Source organism: Ranitomeya imitator, chromosome 9 (assembly GCF_032444005.1).
Source record: "Ranitomeya imitator isolate aRanImi1 chromosome 9, aRanImi1.pri, whole genome shotgun sequence".
NCBI classification, from domain to species: domain Eukaryota; kingdom Metazoa; phylum Chordata; class Amphibia; order Anura; family Dendrobatidae; genus Ranitomeya; species Ranitomeya imitator.
The window spans coordinates 154,011,085-154,029,989 of NC_091290.1; the positions used below are offsets into that span (position 1 = coordinate 154,011,085).

Here is an 18,905-nt window from a genome sequence, read left to right on the forward strand (position 1 = left end):
GCCTGTCCCGTGTATCTCAGCCTGCCCTGTGTATCTCAGCCTGCCCCGTGTATCTCAGCCTGTCCCGTGTATCTCAGCCTGTCCCGTGTATCTCAGCCTGTCCCGTGTATCTCAGCCTGTCCCGTGTATCTCAGCCTGCCCCGTGTATCTCAGCCTGCCCCGTGTATCTCAGCCTGCCCCGTGTATCTCAGCCTGTCCCGTGTATCTCAGCCTGCCCCGTGTATCTCAGCCTGCTTCGTGTATCTCAGCCTGCCCCGTGTATCTCAGCCTGTCCCGTGTATCTCAGCCTGTCCCGTGTATCTCAGCCTGCCCCGTGGTCTTCCTTCTTTTGCTCACTGGCTGGGTGCGCAGCGCCCTCTGGCGGTCGATGATTTGTTCTCACCCTCTGGCTGTCACAGGCCCCTCTCCGCCCCCCGCAGCTGCGCACTGCCCTCTGGCCGTCACTCCCCCCAGGTTACCCCCGGTCACATGATCTGAGCGCCTGCCTTTACCGCTAGTTGCATCAGCCGACAGCCTCGTTTTCGAAGACAGGCAGCAGATTCATCCAATAGAATCGTACAACCGGCACCTGTAAGCCAATCAGCGAAGAGTCAGGGCGGGGCTTCGGTCTACTGTCAGCGCCTTCTGACCAAGCACAGACAGCGTGAGAAGCAGAAGAGGCGAGGAGACCCCGGAGGTAGCGCGACCCCCGGACCGGAGGGACAGGACCCGGGTGTAGTGGGGGCTAAGAGAAGTATTATCCCGGCTATATAGGTGTATGGGGGGAGAATGGGGGAGCTACCCCCCGGATATAGAGGGGTATTGGGGGGGGGGAGTTACCCCGGATATAGAGGGGTATTGGGGGGGAGGGGGGAGTTACCCCAGATATAGAGGGGTATTGGGGGGGTGGGGGGAGTTACCCCGGATATAGAGGGGTATTGGGGGGGGGGAGTTACCCCGGATATAGAGGGGTATTGGGGGGGAGGGGGGAGTTACCCCGGATATAGAGGGGTATTGGGGGGGGGGGGAGTTACCCCGGATATAGAGGGGTATTGGGGGGGGGGGGGGAGTTACCCCGGATATAGAGGGGTATTGGGGGGGGAGTTACCCCGGATATAGAGGGGTATTGGGGGGGGGGGAGTTACCCCGGATATAGAGGGGTATTGGGGGTGGGGGGGGAGTTACCCCGGATATAGAGGGGTATTGGGGGTGGGGGGGAGTTACCCCGGATATAGAGGGGTATTGGGGGGGGTGGGGGGAGTTATCCCGGATATAGAGGGGTATTGGGGGGGTGGGGGGAGTTACCCCGGATATAGAGGGGTATTGGGGGGGTGGGGGGAGTTACCCCGGATATAGAGGGGTATTGGGGGGGTGGGGGGAGTTACCCCGGATATAGAGGGGTATTGGGGGGGTGGGGGGAGTTACCCCGGATATAGAGGGGTATTGGGGGGGTGGGGGGAGTTACCCCGGATATAGAGGGGTATTGGGGGGGTGGGGGGAGTTACCCCGGATATAGAGGGGTATTGGGGGGGTGGGGGGAGTTACCCCGGATATAGAGGGGTATTGGGGGGGTGGGGGGAGTTACCCCGGATATAGAGGGGTATTGGGGGGGGGGGGGGAGTTACCCCGGATATAGAGGGGTATTGGGGGGGTGGGGGGAGTTACCCCGGATATAGAGGGGTATTGGGGGGGGGGGGGGAGTTACCCCGGATATAGAGGGGTATTGGGGGGGGGGGGGAGTTACCCCGGATATAGAGGGGTATTGGGGGGGGAGTTACCCCGGATATAGAGGGGTATTGGGGGGGGGGGAGTTACCCCGGATATAGAGGGGTATTGGGGGTGGGGGGGGAGTTACCCCGGATATAGAGGGGTATTGGGGGTGGGGGGGAGTTACCCCGGATATAGAGGGGTATTGGGGGTGGGGGGGGAGTTACCCCGGATATAGAGGGGTATTGGGGGGGTGGGGGGAGTTACCCCGGATATAGAGGGGTATTGGGGGGGTGGGGGGAGTTACCCCGGATATAGAGGGGTATTGGGGGGGGGGGAGTTACCCCAGATATAGAGGGGTATGGGGATTTAACCCCTCGGGCCACGTGTCTCTGTTGGCTCTAAGGTTCTGGCTTTCATAGACCTTTTTGGAGTTGCCGTCTTCCGGGGTCCGCGCTGTGCCCCCCGATATGACTGACGCTGGGGGTTGCCCTGTGCTGGGGCAGATGGCTGACACATGGTGGTCTCTCTTTTTGCGCAGGTCACAGTCATCATGACGACAATGACGGCTTCCGCCATCCGACAGAAGTTCATTGATTTCTTTAAGGACAATGGTCACACGTACGTCCACTCCTCGGCCACCGTCCCCCTGGATGACCCCACGCTGCTGTTTGCCAACGCTGGCATGAACCAGGTTGGTGACCCCTGTCTGTGCTGATACCACCCTATAGACCCCCGATCTGTGAGGTCTGCGGTTCCCTGGACTTGTGCCCCCACATCGGCTCCTTTGGGCATGGGTCCCCCAGCACTGCTGCCGTCCTGGATTTCGGTTTTGGGGCCTCCTCACCCACACATGGCATAGAGTTCAGGGGTGTGCTGATGGGATGGGGGGTGAGCTGGATCTGCGCCATCCAGCAGGTGGGCCGTGTAGAGTAAATATAAGTGGTGGTCCGGGGCGCTGCCGATGACGGGAACATCCAGATGGTGTAGGAACCACAACATCCTCATTCACGCTGCGCACATCAGAGCCGATCGGACGCCTCATCGGCCGTGCAAGAACCAAGATGTCGACCGACGGCTTTCTAGAGGTCAGACCTAACAGGAGACTGTGACTGGGGCCTCGACAATTAACCCCTTTCTGCCATTGGACGTACTATTCCGTCCATGTGGGGTGGGCCCTAATTCCCAAGGACGGAATAGTACGTCCAGCGCGATCGGCCGCGCTCACGCGGGGGAGCGTGACCGATCGCGGCCGGGTGTCAGCTGCCTATCGCAGCTGACATCCGGCACTATGTGCCAGGAGCGGTCACAGACCACCGGCACACCGCGATCAAACATGATCGCGATGTGCCGGCGGTACAGAGAAGCATCGCGCAGGGAGGGGGCTCCCTGCGGCCTTCCCTGAGCCCCCCGCAGCAACGCGATCACCTCCTTCCTCGCTGCAGGCCCCGGATCCAAGATGGCCGCGGCATCCGGGTCCTGCAGAGAGGGAGGTGGCTTCACAAAGCCTGCTCAGAGCAGGCACTGTGAAGCCTGCAGCACTGTAAGTCAGATCGGTGATCTGACAGAGTGCTGTGCAAACTGTCAGATCATCGATCTGTGATGTCCCCCCCGGGACAAAGTGAAAGAGTAAAATAAAAAAAAATCCCATAAATTAATTTCTTTATCTAAATAAAAAACAATAAAAGTACACATATTTAGTATCGCCGCGTCCGTAACGGCCCGACCTATAAAACTATACCACTAGTTAACCCCTTCAGTAAACACCTTAAGAAAAAAAAAAAGAGGCAAAAAACAACGCTTTATTATCATACCGCCGAGCAAAAAGTGGAATAACGCGATCAAAAAGACAGATATAAATAACCCTGGTACCGCTGAAAACGTCATCTTGTCCCGCAAAAAACGAGCCGCCATACAGCATCATCAGCAAAAAAATAAAAAAGTTATAGTCCTCAGAATAAAGCGATGCAAAAATAATTATTTTTTTCTATAAAATAGTTTTTATCGTATAAAAGCGCCAAAACATAAAAAATGATATAAATGAGGTGTCGCTGTAATCGTACTGACCCGAAGAATAAAACTGCTTTATCAATTTTACCAAACGCGGAACGGTATAAACGCCTCCCCCAAAAGAAATTCATGAATAGCTGGTTTTAGGTAATTCTGCCTCACAAAAATCGGAATAAAAAGCGATCAAAAAATGTCACGTGCCCGAAAATGTTACCAATAAAAACGTCAACTCGTCCCGCAAAAAACAAGACCTCACATGACTCTGTGGACCAAAATATGGAAAAATTATAGCTCTCAAAATGTGGTAACGCAAAAAATATTTTTTGCAATAAAAAGCGTCTTTCAGTGTGTGACGGCTGCTAATCATAAAAACCCGCTAAAAAACCCGCTATAAAAGTAAATCAACCCCCCTTCATCACCCCCTTAGTTAGGGAAAAATAAAAAAAATGTATTTATTTCCATTTTCCCGTTAGGGTTGGGGTTAGGGCTAGGGTTAGGGCTAGGGTTAGGGCTAGGGTTAGGGCTAGGGTTAGGGCTAGGGTTAGGGCTAGGATTAGGGCTACGGTTAGGGCTAAAGTTACAGTTAGGGTTTAGATTACATTTACGGTTGGGAATAGGGTTGGGATTAGGGTTAGGGGTGTGTGAGGGTTAGAGATGTGGTTAGGGTTACTGTTGGGATTAGGGTTAGGGATGTGTTTGGATTAGGTTTTCAGTTATAATTGGGGGGTTTCCACTGTTTAGACACATCAGGGGCTCTCCAAACACGACATGGCGTCCAATCTCAATTCCAGCCAATTCTGCGTTGAAAAAGTAAAACGGTGCTCCTTCCCTTCCGAGCTCTACCGTGTGCCCAAACAGTGGTTTACCCCAACATATGGGGTATCGGCGTACTCAGCACAAATTGGACAACAACTTTTGGGGTCCAATTTCTCCTGTTACCCTTGGGGAAAATACAAAACTGGGGGCTAAAAAATAAATTTTGTGGGAAAAAAATTTTGTTTTATTTTTACGGCTCTGCATTATAAACTTCTGTGAAGCACTTGGTGGGTCAAAGTGCTCACCACACCTCTAGATAAGTTCCTTAGGGGGTCTACTTTCCAAAATGGTGTCACTTGTGGGGGTTTCAATGTTTAGGCACATTAGGGGCTCTCCAAACGCAACATGGCGTCCCATCTCAATTGCAGCCAATTTTGCATTGAAAAGTCAAATGGCACTCCTTCCCTTCTGAGCTCTCCCATGCGCCCAAACTGTGGTTTACCCCCACATATGGGGTATCGGCGTACTCAGGACAAATTGTACAACAATGTTTGGGGTCCATTTTCTCCTGTTACCCTTGGTAAAATAAAACAAATTGGAGCTGAAGTAAATTTTTTGTGAAAAAAAAGTTAAATGTTCATTTTTATTTAGATACAGGAAAGAAATATATCTTGGTACCGTGTTTTTTTTCCTATACTATGTTGTGCATACATATGTGATTCTTCAGAATTTGTTTTAGTCTTTGCCTGATGAAGAGACCTGTGTAGTCTCGAAAGCTGCAATTTGTTACCATCTTTTCAGTTAGCCATTAAATGGTATCAACCACTGAGGACTCTCAATTCTAAATATTTTTATTTAAACATTCCAAAAATTCAACACCTGAAGGGTTAATAAACTTCTTGAATGTGGTTTTGAGCACCTTGAGGGGTGCAGTTTTTAGAATGGTGTCACACTTGGGAATTTTCTATCATATAGACCCCTCAAAATGATTTCAAATGAGATGTGGTTCCTAAAAAAAAAAAAAATGGTGTTGTAAAAATGAGAAATTGCTGGTCAACTTTTAACCCTTATAACTCCCTAACAAAAAAAAATTTTGGTTCCAAAATTGTGCTGATGTAAAGTAGACATGTGGGAAATGTTACTTATTAAGTATTTTGTGTGACATATCTCTGTGATTTAATTGCATAAAAATTCAAAGTTGGAAAATTGCGAAATTTTCAAAATTTTCGCCAAATTTCCGTTTTTTTCACAAATAAATGCAGGTAATATCAAAGAAATTTTACCACTAACATGAAGTACAATATGTCACGAGAAAACATTGTCAGAATCACCGGGATCCGTTGAAGCGTTCCAGAGTTATAACCTCATAAAGGGACAGTGGTCAGAATTGTAAAAATTGGCTCGGTCATTAACGTGCAAACCACCCTTGGGGGTAAAGGGTTAAAACAAAAATGACGTCACAATTACTAAATCTAGATGTGAAGAAGATGCAGAAAAGGGGCCGGGAGTAAGGGGGGAGATAAGATGGGGGGAGGCAGAAATAAGAGAATATCTGATGCTAAGCCTGGAGACCTGCAACCCAGGGTGGGGAAGAAGGCTAAAAGACTGCGGGGAGAGAATTGTTCAACCCTTCAGGACATGAAGAGGCCACTTTAACGATCCAGTTGGGTTCTCAATTAATGAGTTATGGATCTCTATTATGAACATTTTGTAGATTTGATGATTTGGTGGTGTGAGGGTGTTCTGGTTTGTTACCATCCCTGATATTGTTCCTTCTGTTATGTGCTGCGTGGATAGTTCCTACCAATAAACTGAAGATTGCGCCAGTTATTGCACTGGTTACCCATCCGTTACACCGATGCCTCCGCCCTGTGCCAGTCATTGCACTGGTTACCTATCCGTTACACTGATGCCTCAGCCCTGTGCCAGTCACTGCATTGGTTACCCATCCGTTACACCGATGCCTCTGCCCTGTGCCAGTCATTGCACTGGTTACCCATCCATTACACCGATGCCTCTGCCCCAGTCATTGCACTGGTTACCCATCCATTATACCAATGCCTCTGCCCTGTGCCAGTCATTGCACTGGTTACCCATCCGTTACACCGATGCCTCTGCCCTGTGCCAGTCATTGCACTGGTTAGCCATCCGTTTCACCGATGCCTCCGCCCTGTGCCAGTCATTACACTGGTTACCCATCCATTACACCGATGCCTCTGCCCTGTGCCAGTCATTGCACTGGTTACCCATCCATTACACCAATGCCTCTGCCCCAGTCATTGCACTGGTTACCCATCCATTACACCAATGCCTCTGCCCTGTGCCAGTCATTGCACTGGTTAGCCATCCGTTTCACCGATGCCTCCGCCCTGTGCCAGTCATTACACTGGTTACCCATCCATTACACCGATGCCTCTGCCCTGTGCCAGTCATTGCACTGGTTACCCATCCATTACACCAATGCCTCTGCCCTGTGCCAGTCATTGCACTGGTTAGCCATCCGTTTCACCGATGCCTCCGCCCTGTGCCAGTCATTACACTGGTTACCCATCCATTACACCGATGCCTCTGCCCTGTGCCAGTCATTGCACTGGTTACCCATCCATTACACCAATGCCTCTGCCCCAGTCATTGCACTGGTTACCCATCCATTACACCAATGCCTCTGCCCCAGTCATTGCACTGGTTACCCATCCATTACACCAATGCCTCTGCCCTGTGCCAGTCATTGCACTGGTTACCCATCCGTTACACCGATGCCTCTGCCCTGTGCCAGTCATTGCACTGGTTAGCCATCTGTTTCACCGATGCCTCCGCCCTGTGCCAGTCATTGCACTGGTTACCCATCCGTTACACTGATGCCTCCACCCGGCGCCAGCCATTGTGCTGGTTACCCATCCGTTACACCGATGCCTCTGCCCTGTGCCAGCCATTGCGCTGGTTAGCCATCCGTTACACCGCTGCCCAGTGCCAGCCATTGCACTGGTTAGCCATCCGTTACACCGATGCCTCTGCCCAGCGCCAGCCATTGCACTGGTTACCCATCCGTTACACCGATGCCTCTGCCCTGTGCCAGTCATTGCACTGGTTACCCATCTGTAGAGAGTCCAATATAAACTTTTCAGTCTTACCCACAAAGCGCTCCATGGCTCAGCACCACCCTACATCTCCTCTCTGGTCTCAGTCTACCACCCTACCCGTGCCCTCTGCTCCGCTAATGACCTCATGTTAGCATCCTCAATAATCAGAACCTCCCACTCCAGTCTTCAGGACTTATCACGTGCTGCGCCAATTCTTTGGAATGCACTACCCAGGACAATTTGATTAATCCCCAATCCCCCCAGTTTTAAGCCCTAAAATTTTCCGAGTCCCCTCTAAAATGTAACGTGGTGCAGAATGTAGAAATTCTTATTGCTTTGAGCAGATTAATAATGACATTCGAGTCGCACTTGAGATGTTGTGAGATCAGATATTTGATTCCCATGCAACCGACTCAGACTCCATGTAAGAAGTTCCTGTCCTCCCGCCTAACAGTTTACTCCCCCTGACAAATGTGGCATGTGACCCCCACCTAAAGGTACGATTCTTATGATTAGCAGGTTGGGTGGGGGTCCGGTCACACATGCTTATCACTCAGCATTTTGTGTGGTGGGCGGGGGTGGTGCAGCCTCATGTCAGCAGGGTGGTGGTCCGCTGGGGTCTGGCTGTAATCTATGCCGGATGATTATTTGTCGGCAGCTCCTGGTGAGCCCCCTGCAGCCGCACTGCACAGACGGCCGCGGCCCCCTCAGTCATATGCCTCCATGTAGCCGGGGTCCGCACACACCTTCCCCATGGGGTAATAGTTGGCAGCTCTGTCTGCTGAGGGCGCGGGTCCAGGGCAGTGTCCTGGGCAGAGGTGCCACAGTCCACGGGGTGAGAGAACCGGGGGTCCGGGCGGCTCTAGTGATTGCTGCTGAGCGTCATCACTACGTCGCCTCTGAGGATGATGAGGGTTATGGATTCGCTCTGCTACTCTGCTCCTTTTCTCCAGTTCAAGCCGATCTTCCTGAACACCATTGACCCCTCTCACCCGATGGCCCGGCTGAGCCGCGCCGCCAACACTCAGAAATGTATCCGCGCCGGGGGGAAGCACAACGACCTGGACGACGTGGGCAAGGACGTCTACCACCACACCTTCTTCGAGATGCTCGGCTCCTGGTCTTTTGGAGACTACTTCAAGGTGAGGCCTGGCGCCCAGTGTGGCTGGTGCAGGGATGGTGGTACTGGGGGTAATAACCCTGTGCTGCCCCCTGCAGGAGTTGGCGTGTAAACTGGCCCTGGACCTTCTGACCAAGGAGTTTGGCATTGACATTGAGCGCCTGTACGTCACTTACTTTGGTGGTAACGAGGCGGCCGGATTGGATCCGGACCTGGAATGTAAACAGATCTGGCTCAGCCTGGGGTAAGACGGGGTCTCCTGAGGTGTGGGGCGCAGTGCCATCTTTCTGCTCGGGGTCTCCTGAGGTGTGGGGCGCAGTGCCATCTTTCTGCTCGGGGTCTCCTTAGCTGGGGGGCACAGTGCCATCTTACTACTTGGGGGCTCCTGGGCTGGGGGGGCGCTGTGCCATCTTTCTGCTCGGGGTCTCCTTAGCTGGGGGGGCACTGTGCCACATTACTGCTCGGGGTCTCCTGAGGTGAGGGGGGGGGCGCAGTGCCACCTTGCCACTCGGGTCTCCTGGGGGGGGGGGGGGGCGCTGTGCCATCTTACTGCTCAGGGTCTCCTTGGCTGGGGGGGGGGGGGCACTATGCCACATTACTGCTCGGGTCTCCTTGGCTGGGGGGGCGCTGTGCTATCTTACTGCTCAGGGTTGCCCTGGCTCTGGGGGGGGGGGGCGCTGTGCTATCTTACTGCTCAGGGTCTTCTTGGCTGGGGGGGCGCTGTGCCACATTACTGCTCGGGGTCTCCTGGGGGGGTGGGGGGCACTGAGACCTCTATAAAGGCTGGGAGAGGTATCAGTGGAGTATTGACTGTATCTTTCTCCCCAGACTTCCAGAGAGCCGCATTTTACCAGGCAGCATGAAAGATAACTTCTGGGAGATGGGGGACACGGGCCCCTGTGGACCCTGCAGTGAGATGCACTTTGACCGTATTGGGGGCCGTGACGCCGCTCACTTGGTGAATATGGATGACCCCAACGTGCTGGAGATCTGGAATCTGGTGTTCATTCAGTATAACAGGTAACGGATCATCGCATTGTGCATTACGGCTGATTCCACCCATCGCTGTGTCCGTAGACCCCTGGGACTGTACACGTGACCCTTCTGTTATAGGGAAAGTGACGGGAGCCTGAAGCCGCTGCCCAAGAAGAGTATCGACACCGGGATGGGGCTGGAGAGACTGGTGTCCGTGCTGCAGACAAAGATGTCCAACTACGACACTGACCTCTTTGTTCCGTACTTTGACGCCATCCAGAAGGTACGAGCAGCGCCGAGTTGTCTGGGCGCGACGCTCTGGTTGCGCCTTGCCCCGTGGGCTCTCCGCTCGGGTTGCGCCTTGCCCCGTGGGCGCTCCGCTCGGGGTGCGCCTTGCCCCGTGGGCGCTCCGCTCTGCTGCGCTTTAGGCTACATCCACACTTCCATGTCAGCTTTAAGAAACGGATGGTGTTTCTCTTGGGCGACATCTGTTTTGCCCCTATATGGCATCTGTTGTTTTCCCCCTCCGGCTTTAGAATGGTCAGAACTGGTTTTATCCTTTTGACTCTTAATGGATCGGGAAAACCCACCTGAAGCCGGGACGGGTCTCCGAGTACAATGTCTGCCGTCCATTTTATACGGATCCTATGGACTGTAATGGCCAATTCTGATCCACAAAATGGATGAGAACAGGAGCTGCTCGGAGTCTGATGGCCGGAGACTCACCGGATCAGTGACACTTCGGGTCCACGTGAATGGGCAGCACACGTCCTCTGCGGGGTCACGGGCGTGGCAGCGTCACACTGGGGGATTCTGGGTAACTACTTGTTCAGTACCTTGTGCGGATCCTGGGCTACATCGCCGCCGGTGCTCTACTCGCCTGCAGAGCATCTCTGTACCCCCTCCCGGCGCTCGCTGTCTAGTGTTGGTTTACTGTTGTCTGGCCCTATAATGTGTCTTTACCCACAGGGCACTGGCGCCAGGCCTTATTCTGGCAAAGTGGGTGCAGAGGATGAAGACGGCATAGACATGGCATACAGAGTGCTGGCAGATCATGCCAGGACGATCACTGTTGCCCTTGCTGATGGTGGGAGACCTGACAATACGGGCCGTGGGTAAGTCTTATATACCGACACTGGCCTACACGTGGTGGAGCAGTCGCCTCATCTTGTCTTTGGTCGTAGCTATGTCTTACGTCGTATCCTTCGCCGCGCTGTGAGATACGCACACGAGAAGCTCAACGCCTCCAAAGGATTCTTCGCTACTCTGGTTGATGTGGTTGTCCAATCATTGGTGAGTGTGCGCTGCCGAGTGTTTCCCGCGCCGCCCCTTCCTTTTCCGCCTGCTGCAATGTCATCTGCTGTCCATGCAGGGAGATGCTTTCCCTGAGCTTAAGAAAGACCCTGACATGGTGAAGGACATCATCAATGAGGAGGAGACCCAGTTCCTAAAAACCCTCAATAGGGGGCGCCGCATCTTGGACCGAAAGATACAGAGTCTGGGAGAGAACAAGACCATCCCTGGTAAGAGGAGCTGCAGGTTGCTGAGACCCCATGACTGGCGGGGTCTTGCTGAGAAGTAACATGGAGACCCTTTCTACCCCTCACCAGGTGACACGGCATGGCTGCTGTACGACACATATGGGTTCCCTGTGGATCTGACCGGTCTGATCGCAGAGGAGCGAGGCCTGAGAGTGGATATGGATAGCTTTGAGGAAGAGCGGAAAGCTGCCCAGGTAACACATCGACTGCTGCCCCCGTCATCTGTATGGAAGGGTGACCTCATCTCTATGAAGTGCCGAGCCGTGTCGTGTGGATAACAAGCAGACTTCCTGCTAGTGATCTCCTAGATTCTGAATTTGTGGTTCCCTGGCCACTGAGGGTGTTCTGATCTTATGACGGCGGACGATCCCCATATCTATCGCTGGGAGTAGTCATCATCCTCTGTCTATTACAGCTGAAGTCTCAGGGGAAGGGAGCCGGGGACGAGGATCTGCTGATGTTGGATATTTACGCCATTGAAGAGCTTCGCTCTCGGGGATTGGAGCCGACAGACGATTCTCCGAAGTACAACTACACATCCAGTTGTGGTGGGGACTACGGTAAGATGAGGGGTGTGTGCCTGACGGGCGGGGTTCTGTGGGTGGGCAGGTAACAGCGGCAATCATTGTCATGGTCTCCAGAGTTTGAAGGCGTGGAGGCCACTGTGAAGGCGATCCGCCGGGAGAAGACCTTTGTGGAGGAGGTCAGCACCGGACAGGAGTGCGGCCTGGTCCTGGACAAGACCTGCTTCTATGCAGAACAAGGAGGACAGACGTACGATGAGGGGTACATGGTCCGGGAGGACGACAGCAGCGAGGACGTGAGTGGTGTCTTATGTAATGGCGTGGGCGAGGGACTGCTGGTCACCTCCTCGTACAGTGACCACCTCTGATGGGTCCTCGTCTGTCTCTTGGCCGCGTTTATTGGAGATTTTTCCATTAAAAATGTTCTTTTTGTTTGTAGAAAACAGAGTTTAGTGTCCGGAACACGCAGGTCCGGGGCGGCTACATCCTGCACGTGGGGACAGTGTACGGCAGCCTGAAGGTCGGGGACCGCGTGCGTCTCTACTTGGATGAGGTGAGTGCGCAGCTCTGCTCCTGTAACTAGAGGACCTGACGCCTCCGGCCATCTTGTAACAAGTCTCTTCACAGACGAGGCGACGTCCAGTTATGAGCAACCACACGGCCACCCACATCCTGAACTTTGCCCTGCGCTCGGTCCTCGGGGAGGCGGATCAAAGGGGGTCTCTGGTGGCTCCGGACAGACTGAGGTTCGACTTCACAGCAAAAGGGGCCATGAGCACGAAGGAAATCCACCGAGCAGAGGAGATTGCCAATCAGCTGATCCAGGAGAACAAGGTGAGTGCGAGCCCGAATTCCTGACCCCTCCGCTCATCCTCATCTGGTGACCGGTCCTCTCTGTGCACAGACCGTCTACGCCTTGGACTGCCCCTTGGTAGCTGCTAAAGCGATTCAGGGTCTGCGCGCTGTGTTTGATGAAACCTATCCAGACCCCGTACGTGTCGTGTCTGTGGGGATCCCTGTGGAGGATCTGCTGGCTGACCCCTCGGGCTCTGCAGGCTCTGTGACCTCGGTTGAGTTCTGCGGTGGAACGTAAGTGGTGGACAATGGTCCGGTACACGGAGATGTTCGCACCGTGGCCTCTGACGGTGGCTTCTCTTCCAGGCACCTGCAGAACTCCGGCCACGCCGGACAATTTGTCATTGTTACAGAGGAAGCCATTGCAAAGGGAATCCGGAGGATTGTGGCAGTCACAGGCGCGGAGGCCCAGAAGGTGAGTTGTACCTCCCCCTGCCTTCTTGGGCAGGTAATGGCCGCTCAGATGATGACTCTCTGTCTCTGCAGGCTGTGCGGAAGCAGGAGACCCTGAAAGTCGCATTATCTGAACTGGAAGATAAAGTCAAGCAGCAGACTGCCCCCAATAAGGAGGTTCAGAAGGAGATTGCTGACCTCAGTGAGGTAGGACTGCCACCCCCTGTCTGCCATCCTCTGCCCTGTCCTGCTCCTCTGACATTCTGGACTTCCTCAGACTCTGGCTACAGCCGTCATCTCTCAGTGGCAGAAGGATGAACTCCGAGAGCTGCTCAAATCCCTGAAGAAGACCATGGATGATCTGGATCGTGCCACCAAGGCTGACATCCAGAAGCGGGTGAGTGCCGTGCTGAGTGCTCTGGTGGTGGCCACGATGGGGTCTGTGGTTTATTCCTCTTCCCACTGGTGTCTACTCAGGTTCTGGAGAAAACCAAGCTGCTGATCACAGAAAACCCAAACCAACCGCTCCTGGTGCTGGCGATGGAAGCCGGAGCCTCGGCCAAGGTGCCTACACCGTCTAGCGTTGCCTTATTGGTGGTGGCAGCCATTGCTCTTATGTCTGTTGTCTCTGCCGCAGGCTCTCAATGAATCTCTGAAGCTCCTCAAGTCTCAGTCTCCAGAAACTGCAGCCATCATCTTTGCTGTGGACAATGAAGCTGGGAAGATCACGTGCCTGTGCCAGGTGCCGCAGGTGAGCATTGGCGCCTTCCTGCCTCTGGGACTCTGCTGCTGAGATTTCCCAGCCACCTACTGACTTGTCTCCCACAGGAAACTGTGGACAAAGGCCTGAAAGCCAACGAGTGGGTCCAGCAGGTGTCCGAGCTGATGGACGGTAAGGGTGGAGGGAAGGACACGTCTGCACAGGCCACGGGCAAGAACGTCGGCTGCCTCCCGGAGGTGCTGAGACTCGCTGAAGACTTCGCCAAACTGAAGATCGAATCCTTGAAGAACTGAAAAGTCGCAACACGGGGAAAAACGCTCCGTCCGCCCGTTTTTGGTGGGCTGCTCATCTGCCTGGCATGGAAAGTGTTATGTGACGTGTCTGCCCCACGGGCACAGATCATCCGCTAGTTTCATCTCCCCTCCCCCACTCGCCTCAGTACTAGCGCATCCTTCATTGACTAAGACTTAGAGCTCGTAGCCGCTCCTGACCGGCCAAGAAGGGACTGGCCACCAAGTTGTTAACAAGGTGGTATTAGCCACTGGTCTGTACCGTGCTGCCCCCGCAATGGGGATAACGGGTCTGCACCATGTGTAGAATAAGCTGCAATAAAAAAAAAAAACAATGCACAATGTTGTCGTGGTCTCAGTGTAGAAAACTGCAGCCGTGGAAGGTGAGAACAGACCCTGCAGCCAGGACCCCACGTGTGGCCCCTGTGGTAATGGGGGCCCCAAACAGGTCTGTGTAACCCCCACACATGCTGATCCCACGGTAATGCAGAGTTCCTGGTGCATTCCAGCCCCAAGTGACAGACAGATGGAGGGAAGGATGGCGGGCGCTCGGGGGAGGATGGCCGAGAAGGATGGCGGGTGCTCGGGGGAGGATGGCCGAGAAGGATGGCGGGTGCTCGGGGGAGGATGGCGGGTGCTCGGGGGAGGATGGCCGAGAAGGATGGCGGGTGCTCGGGGGAGGATGGCCGAGAAGGATGGCGGGTGCTCGGGGGAGGATGGCCGGGAAGGATGGCGGGCGCTTGGGAAGGATGTCGGGTGCTTGGGGAGGATGGCCGGGAAGGATGGCGGGTGCTCGGGGGTGGATGGCCGGGAAGGATGGCGGGTGCTCGGGGGAGAATGGCCGGGAAGGATGGCGGGTGCTCGGGGGAGAATGGCTGGGAAGGATGGCGGGTGCTCGGGGGTGGATGGCGGGTGCTCGGGGGTGGATGGCGGGTGCTTGGGGGAGGGTGGCAGGTACTCGGGGAGCTTCCCAGTGGAATCCGGCGCGGTCACACGTCTCCCGCACCCCCAGCCTAGTATTCAGCTTCTCCACAGCAGAATGAATGGCACCTGGAAGACAACGGGTTAATGGGAGGTCATTCGGGAGAGCAGCAAAATCCGGGTGTGAACTCGCCCCGAAGAGGACAGGTCGGAATATACAGCGCAGGGTCCAGCACATAACAGCCGTCACTGAGCAGCGACCCACGGCAGATGTCAATCACTGGCAGGACCGCCCACTGGACTCAAACACAAGTGCTCAGCTCCTCCCCCACAGATCACACACCAGGATCAACCGCAGCTAAAGAAATACACGTATCAGCCGACTAGAACCGCCGGAACTAGATGAGCCGCTCTGTCCCTCCTCCTCTCGCTGGTTCTCGCGCTGTTCCTCCTCGTCTCGCTGGTTCTCGGCGGCCGCTCTGTCCCTCCTCCCTCTCGCTGGTTCTGGCCGGCCGCTCTGTCCCTCCTCATCTCGCTGGTTCTCGCTCTGTCCCTCCTCCTCTCGCTGGTTCTCGCTCTGTCCCTCCTCCTCTCGCTGGTTCTGGCCGGCCGCTCTGTCCCTCCTCCCTCTCGCTGGTTCTCGGCGGCCGCTCTGTCCCTCCTCCCTCTCGCTGGTTCTCGGCGGCCGCTCTGTCCCTCCTCCCTCTCGCTGGTTCTCGGCGGCCGCTCTGTCCCTCCTCCTCTCGCTGGTTCTGGCCGGCCGCTCTGTCCCGCCTCCCTCTCGCTGGTTCTCGGCGGCCGCTCTGTCCCGCCTCCCTCTCGCTGGTTTTCGCTCTGTCCCTCCTCCTCTCGCTGGTTCTGGCCGGCCGCTCTGTCCCTCCTCCTCTCGCTGGTTCTGGCCGGCCGCTCTGTCCCTCCTCCTCTCGCTGGTTCTGGCCGGCCGCTCTGTCCCTCCTCCTCTCGCTGGTTCTGGCCGGCCGCTCTGTCCCTCCTCCTCTCGCTGGTTCTCGGCGGCCGCTCTGTCCCTCCTCCCTCTCGCTGGTTCTCGGCGGCCGCTCTGTTCCGCCTCCCTCTCGCTGGTTTTCGCTCTGTCCCTCCTCCCTCTCGCTGGCCTTGGAGGACCGCAGTGATGCCCGGTGACAGCCGCCGTGTGCGCGGCCCGGAGGAGTCCCAGTCTCCGCTGCTGTACGCCGTGCCCCGGGAGCCCGCTGCGGGGAGGACGGGCCGTGCTGCCGGGGAGCCGCGGGCAGTCTTCGTGCGGGCCGGGCTGCTCAGTCAGGCCGCAGGCTCCGCGTACATAGAGGTCGGGGGCACCAAGGTGCTGTGCTCGGTGTCCGGGCCCCGGGAGTGGGGCGGCGGGGAGGGCCGCGGCCGCCTGCTGTGTGAGCTGCGCTGGGCTCCGTTCTCCCGGGCCGGGGCCTGGTCCTCCGCCGCCGCCCGCCCGGCCGCTCTGCTGCTGCAGGAGAGTCTGGAGGCCGCGGTGCGGCTGGAGCGCTTCCCCCGGGCGGAGCTGGCGCTGTGGGCTCTGGTGCTGGAGGACCGGGGCTCCGCGCTGCCCGCCGCCGTCTCCTGCGCCTCCCTGGCCCTGGCGGACGCGGGGGTGGAGATGTACGACCTGGCGGTGGGAGCGGGGCTGAGCCGCGGGGAGGACGAGCTGCTGCTGGACCCGGACGACGCGGAGGAGGCGGCGGGAGCCACCATGTACCTGAGCCTCCTGCCGGCGCTGCACCAGGTGATGGCGGCCACAGAGCGGGGTCCGTGTACTGGGGGGAGGGGAGAGCGGGGTCCGTGTACTGGGGGGAGGGGAGAGCGGGGTCCGTGTACTGGGGGGAGGGGAGAGCGGGGTCCGTGTACTGGGGGGGGGAGAGCGGGGTCCGTGTACTGGGGGGAGGGGAGAGCGGGGTCCGTGTACTGGGGGGAGGGGAGAGCGGGGTCCGTGTACTGGGGGGAGGGGAGAGCGGGGTCCGTGTACTGGGGGGAGGGGAGAGCGGGGTCCGTGTACTGGGGGAGGGGAGAGCGGGGTCCGTGTACTGGGGGGAGGGGAGAGCGGGGTCCGTGTACTGGGGGGAGGGGAGAGCGGGGTCCGTGTACTGGGGGGAGGGGAGAGCGGGGTCCGTGTACTGGGGGGGGGGGGAGAGCGGGGTCCGTGTACTGGGGGGGGGGGAGAGCGGGGTCCGTGTACTGGGGGGGGTGGAAGAGCGGGGTCCGTGTACGGGGGGGGAAGAGCGGGGTCCATGTACGGGGGGGGGGGGGGGGGGAGAGCGGGGTCCGTGTACTGGGGGGGGGGAGAGCGGGGTCCGTGTACTGGGGGGAGGGGAGAGCGGGGTCCGTGTACTGGGGGGAGGGAAGAGCGGGGTCCGTGTACTGGGGGGTGGGAAGAGCGGGGTCCGTGTACTGGGGGGGAAGAGCGGGGTCCGTGTACTGGGGGGGGAAGGGCGGGGTCCGTGATTTGGGGGGGGGGGGAAGAGCGGTGTCCGTGTACGGGGGGGGGGGGGGAAGAGCGGGGTCCGTGTACTGGGGGGGGGGAGAGCGGGGTCCATGTACTGGGGGGGGTGGAAGAGCGGGGTCCGTGTACGGGGGGGGGGAAGAGCGGGGTCCGTGTACTGGGGGGGGGGGGGGAGAGCGGGGTCCGTGTACTGGGGGGGGGGGGGAGAGCGGGGTCCGTGTACTGGGGGGGGGGGAGAGCGGGGTCCGTGTACTGGGGGGGGGGAAGAGCGGGGTCCGTGTACTGGGGGGGGGGGGAGAGCGGGGTCCGTGTACTGGGGGGGGAGAGCGGGGTCCGTGTACTGGGGGAGGGGGAGAGCGGGGTCCGTGTACTGGGGGGAGGGGAGAGCGGGGTCCGTGTACTGGGGGGGGGGGAGAGCGGGGTCCGTGTACTGGGGGGGGGGAGAGCGGGGTCCGTGTACTGGGGGGGGGGAGAGCGGGGTCCGTGTACTGGGGGGGGGAAGAGCGGGGGTCCGTGTACTGGGGGGGGGAGAGCGGGGTCCGTGTACTGGGGGGGAGAGCGGGGTCCGTGTACTGGGGGAGGGGAGAGCGGGGTCCGTGTACTGGGGGGAGGGGAGAGCGGGGTCCGTGTACTGGGGGGGGGGGGGGAGAGCGGGGTCCGTGTACTGGGGGGGGGGGAGAGCGGGGTCCGTGTACTGGGGGGAGGTGAGAGCGGGGTCCGTGTACTGGGGGGGGGGAGAGCGGGGTCCGTGTACTGGGGGGAGGGGAGAGCGGGGTCCGTGTACTGGGGGGAGGGGAGAGCGGGGTCCGTGTACTGGGGGGAGGGGAGAGCGGGGTCCGTGTACTGGGGGGAGGGGGAGAGCGGGGTCCGTGTACTGGGGGGAGGGGAGAGCGGGGTCCGTGTACTGGGGGGAGGGGAGAGCGGGGTCCGTGTACTGGGGGGAGGGGGAGAGCGGGGTCCGTGTACTGGGGGGGGGGGGAGAGCGGGGTCCGTGTACTGGGGGGGGGGGAGAGCGGGGTCCGTGTACTGGGGGGGGTGGAAGAGCGGGGTCCGTGTACGGGGGGGGGGAAGAGCGGGGTCCATGTACGGGGGGGGGGGGAAGAGCGGGGTCCGTGTACTGGGGGGGGGGGGAGAGCGGGGTCCGTGTACTGGGGGGAGGGGAGAGCGGGGTCCGTGTACTGGGGGGGGGGAAGAGCGGGGGTCCGTGTACTGGGGGGGGGGGGAGAGCGGGGTCCGTGTACTGGGGGGGGGAGAGCGGGGTCCGTGTACTGGGGGAGGGGGAGAGCGGGGTCCGTGTACTGGGGGGAGGGGAGAGCGGGGTCCGTGTACTGGGGGGGGGGGAGAGCGGGGTCCGTGTACTGGGGGGGGGGGAGAGCGGGGTCCGTGTACTGGGGGGGGGGGAGAGCGGGGTCCGTGTACTGGGGGGGGGGAAGAGCGGGGGTCCGTGTACTGGGGGGGGGGAGAGCGGGGTCCGTGTACTGGGGGGGGAGAGCGGGGTCCGTGTACTGGGGGAGGGGAGAGCGGGGTCCGTGTACTGGGGGGAGGGGAGAGCGGGGTCCGTGTACTGGGGGGGGGGGGGGAGAGCGG

General features: G+C 58.0%; 2 protein-coding genes across 3 annotated transcripts in view; both read left to right on the plus strand.

The window, feature by feature from the left end:
* The first annotated feature begins 555 nt into the window (after nt 1-555).
* AARS1 (alanyl-tRNA synthetase 1) lies at nt 556-14,268 on the plus strand. Of its 2 annotated transcripts, none has more exons than XM_069739522.1 (21): nt 556-676; nt 2,228-2,380; nt 8,486-8,674; nt 8,751-8,896; nt 9,481-9,672; nt 9,766-9,910; nt 10,597-10,742; nt 10,812-10,920; nt 11,000-11,150; nt 11,238-11,362; nt 11,584-11,728; nt 11,810-11,988; nt 12,132-12,245; nt 12,320-12,526; nt 12,597-12,781; nt 12,854-12,962; nt 13,034-13,147; nt 13,218-13,337; nt 13,418-13,504; nt 13,578-13,691; nt 13,769-14,268. In XM_069739522.1, exons 2-21 carry the CDS (start codon nt 2,240-2,242, stop codon nt 13,952-13,954), a joined length of 2,904 nt encoding a protein of 967 aa, XP_069595623.1. In that variant the 5' UTR covers nt 556-676; nt 2,228-2,239; the 3' UTR covers nt 13,955-14,268. The 2 variants fall into 2 exon arrangements, with proteins under 2 accessions (XP_069595623.1, XP_069595624.1); XM_069739523.1 differs by lacking the exon at nt 556-676 and adding an exon at nt 715-733.
* Nucleotides 14,269-15,795: 1,527 nt separating this feature from the next.
* The window catches only part of EXOSC6 (exosome component 6), a gene marked incomplete at its 3' end in the record, with an annotated part of 5,937 nt that continues 2,827 nt past the window's right edge, over nt 15,796-18,905 (plus strand). Inside the window, exon 1 of the mRNA XM_069738441.1 lies at nt 15,796-16,656. Coding sequence (XP_069594542.1) covers nt 16,002-16,656 — 655 coding nt within the window. The remainder of the gene's footprint in view (nt 16,657-18,905) is intronic.

Bases quoted from the DNA above. Each gene is read 5' to 3' on its own strand.
- AARS1 (XM_069739522.1), top strand. From the start codon at position 2,240: ATGACGACAATGACGGCTTCCGCCATCCGACAGAAGTTCATTGATTTC. The intron at 12,527-12,596 runs GTGAGTGCGAGC...CTCTGTGCACAG, and splicing joins AGCTGATCCAGGAGAACAAG to ACCGTCTACGCCTTGGACTG. The intron at 13,148-13,217 runs GTAGGACTGCCA...GGACTTCCTCAG, and splicing joins AGATTGCTGACCTCAGTGAG to ACTCTGGCTACAGCCGTCAT.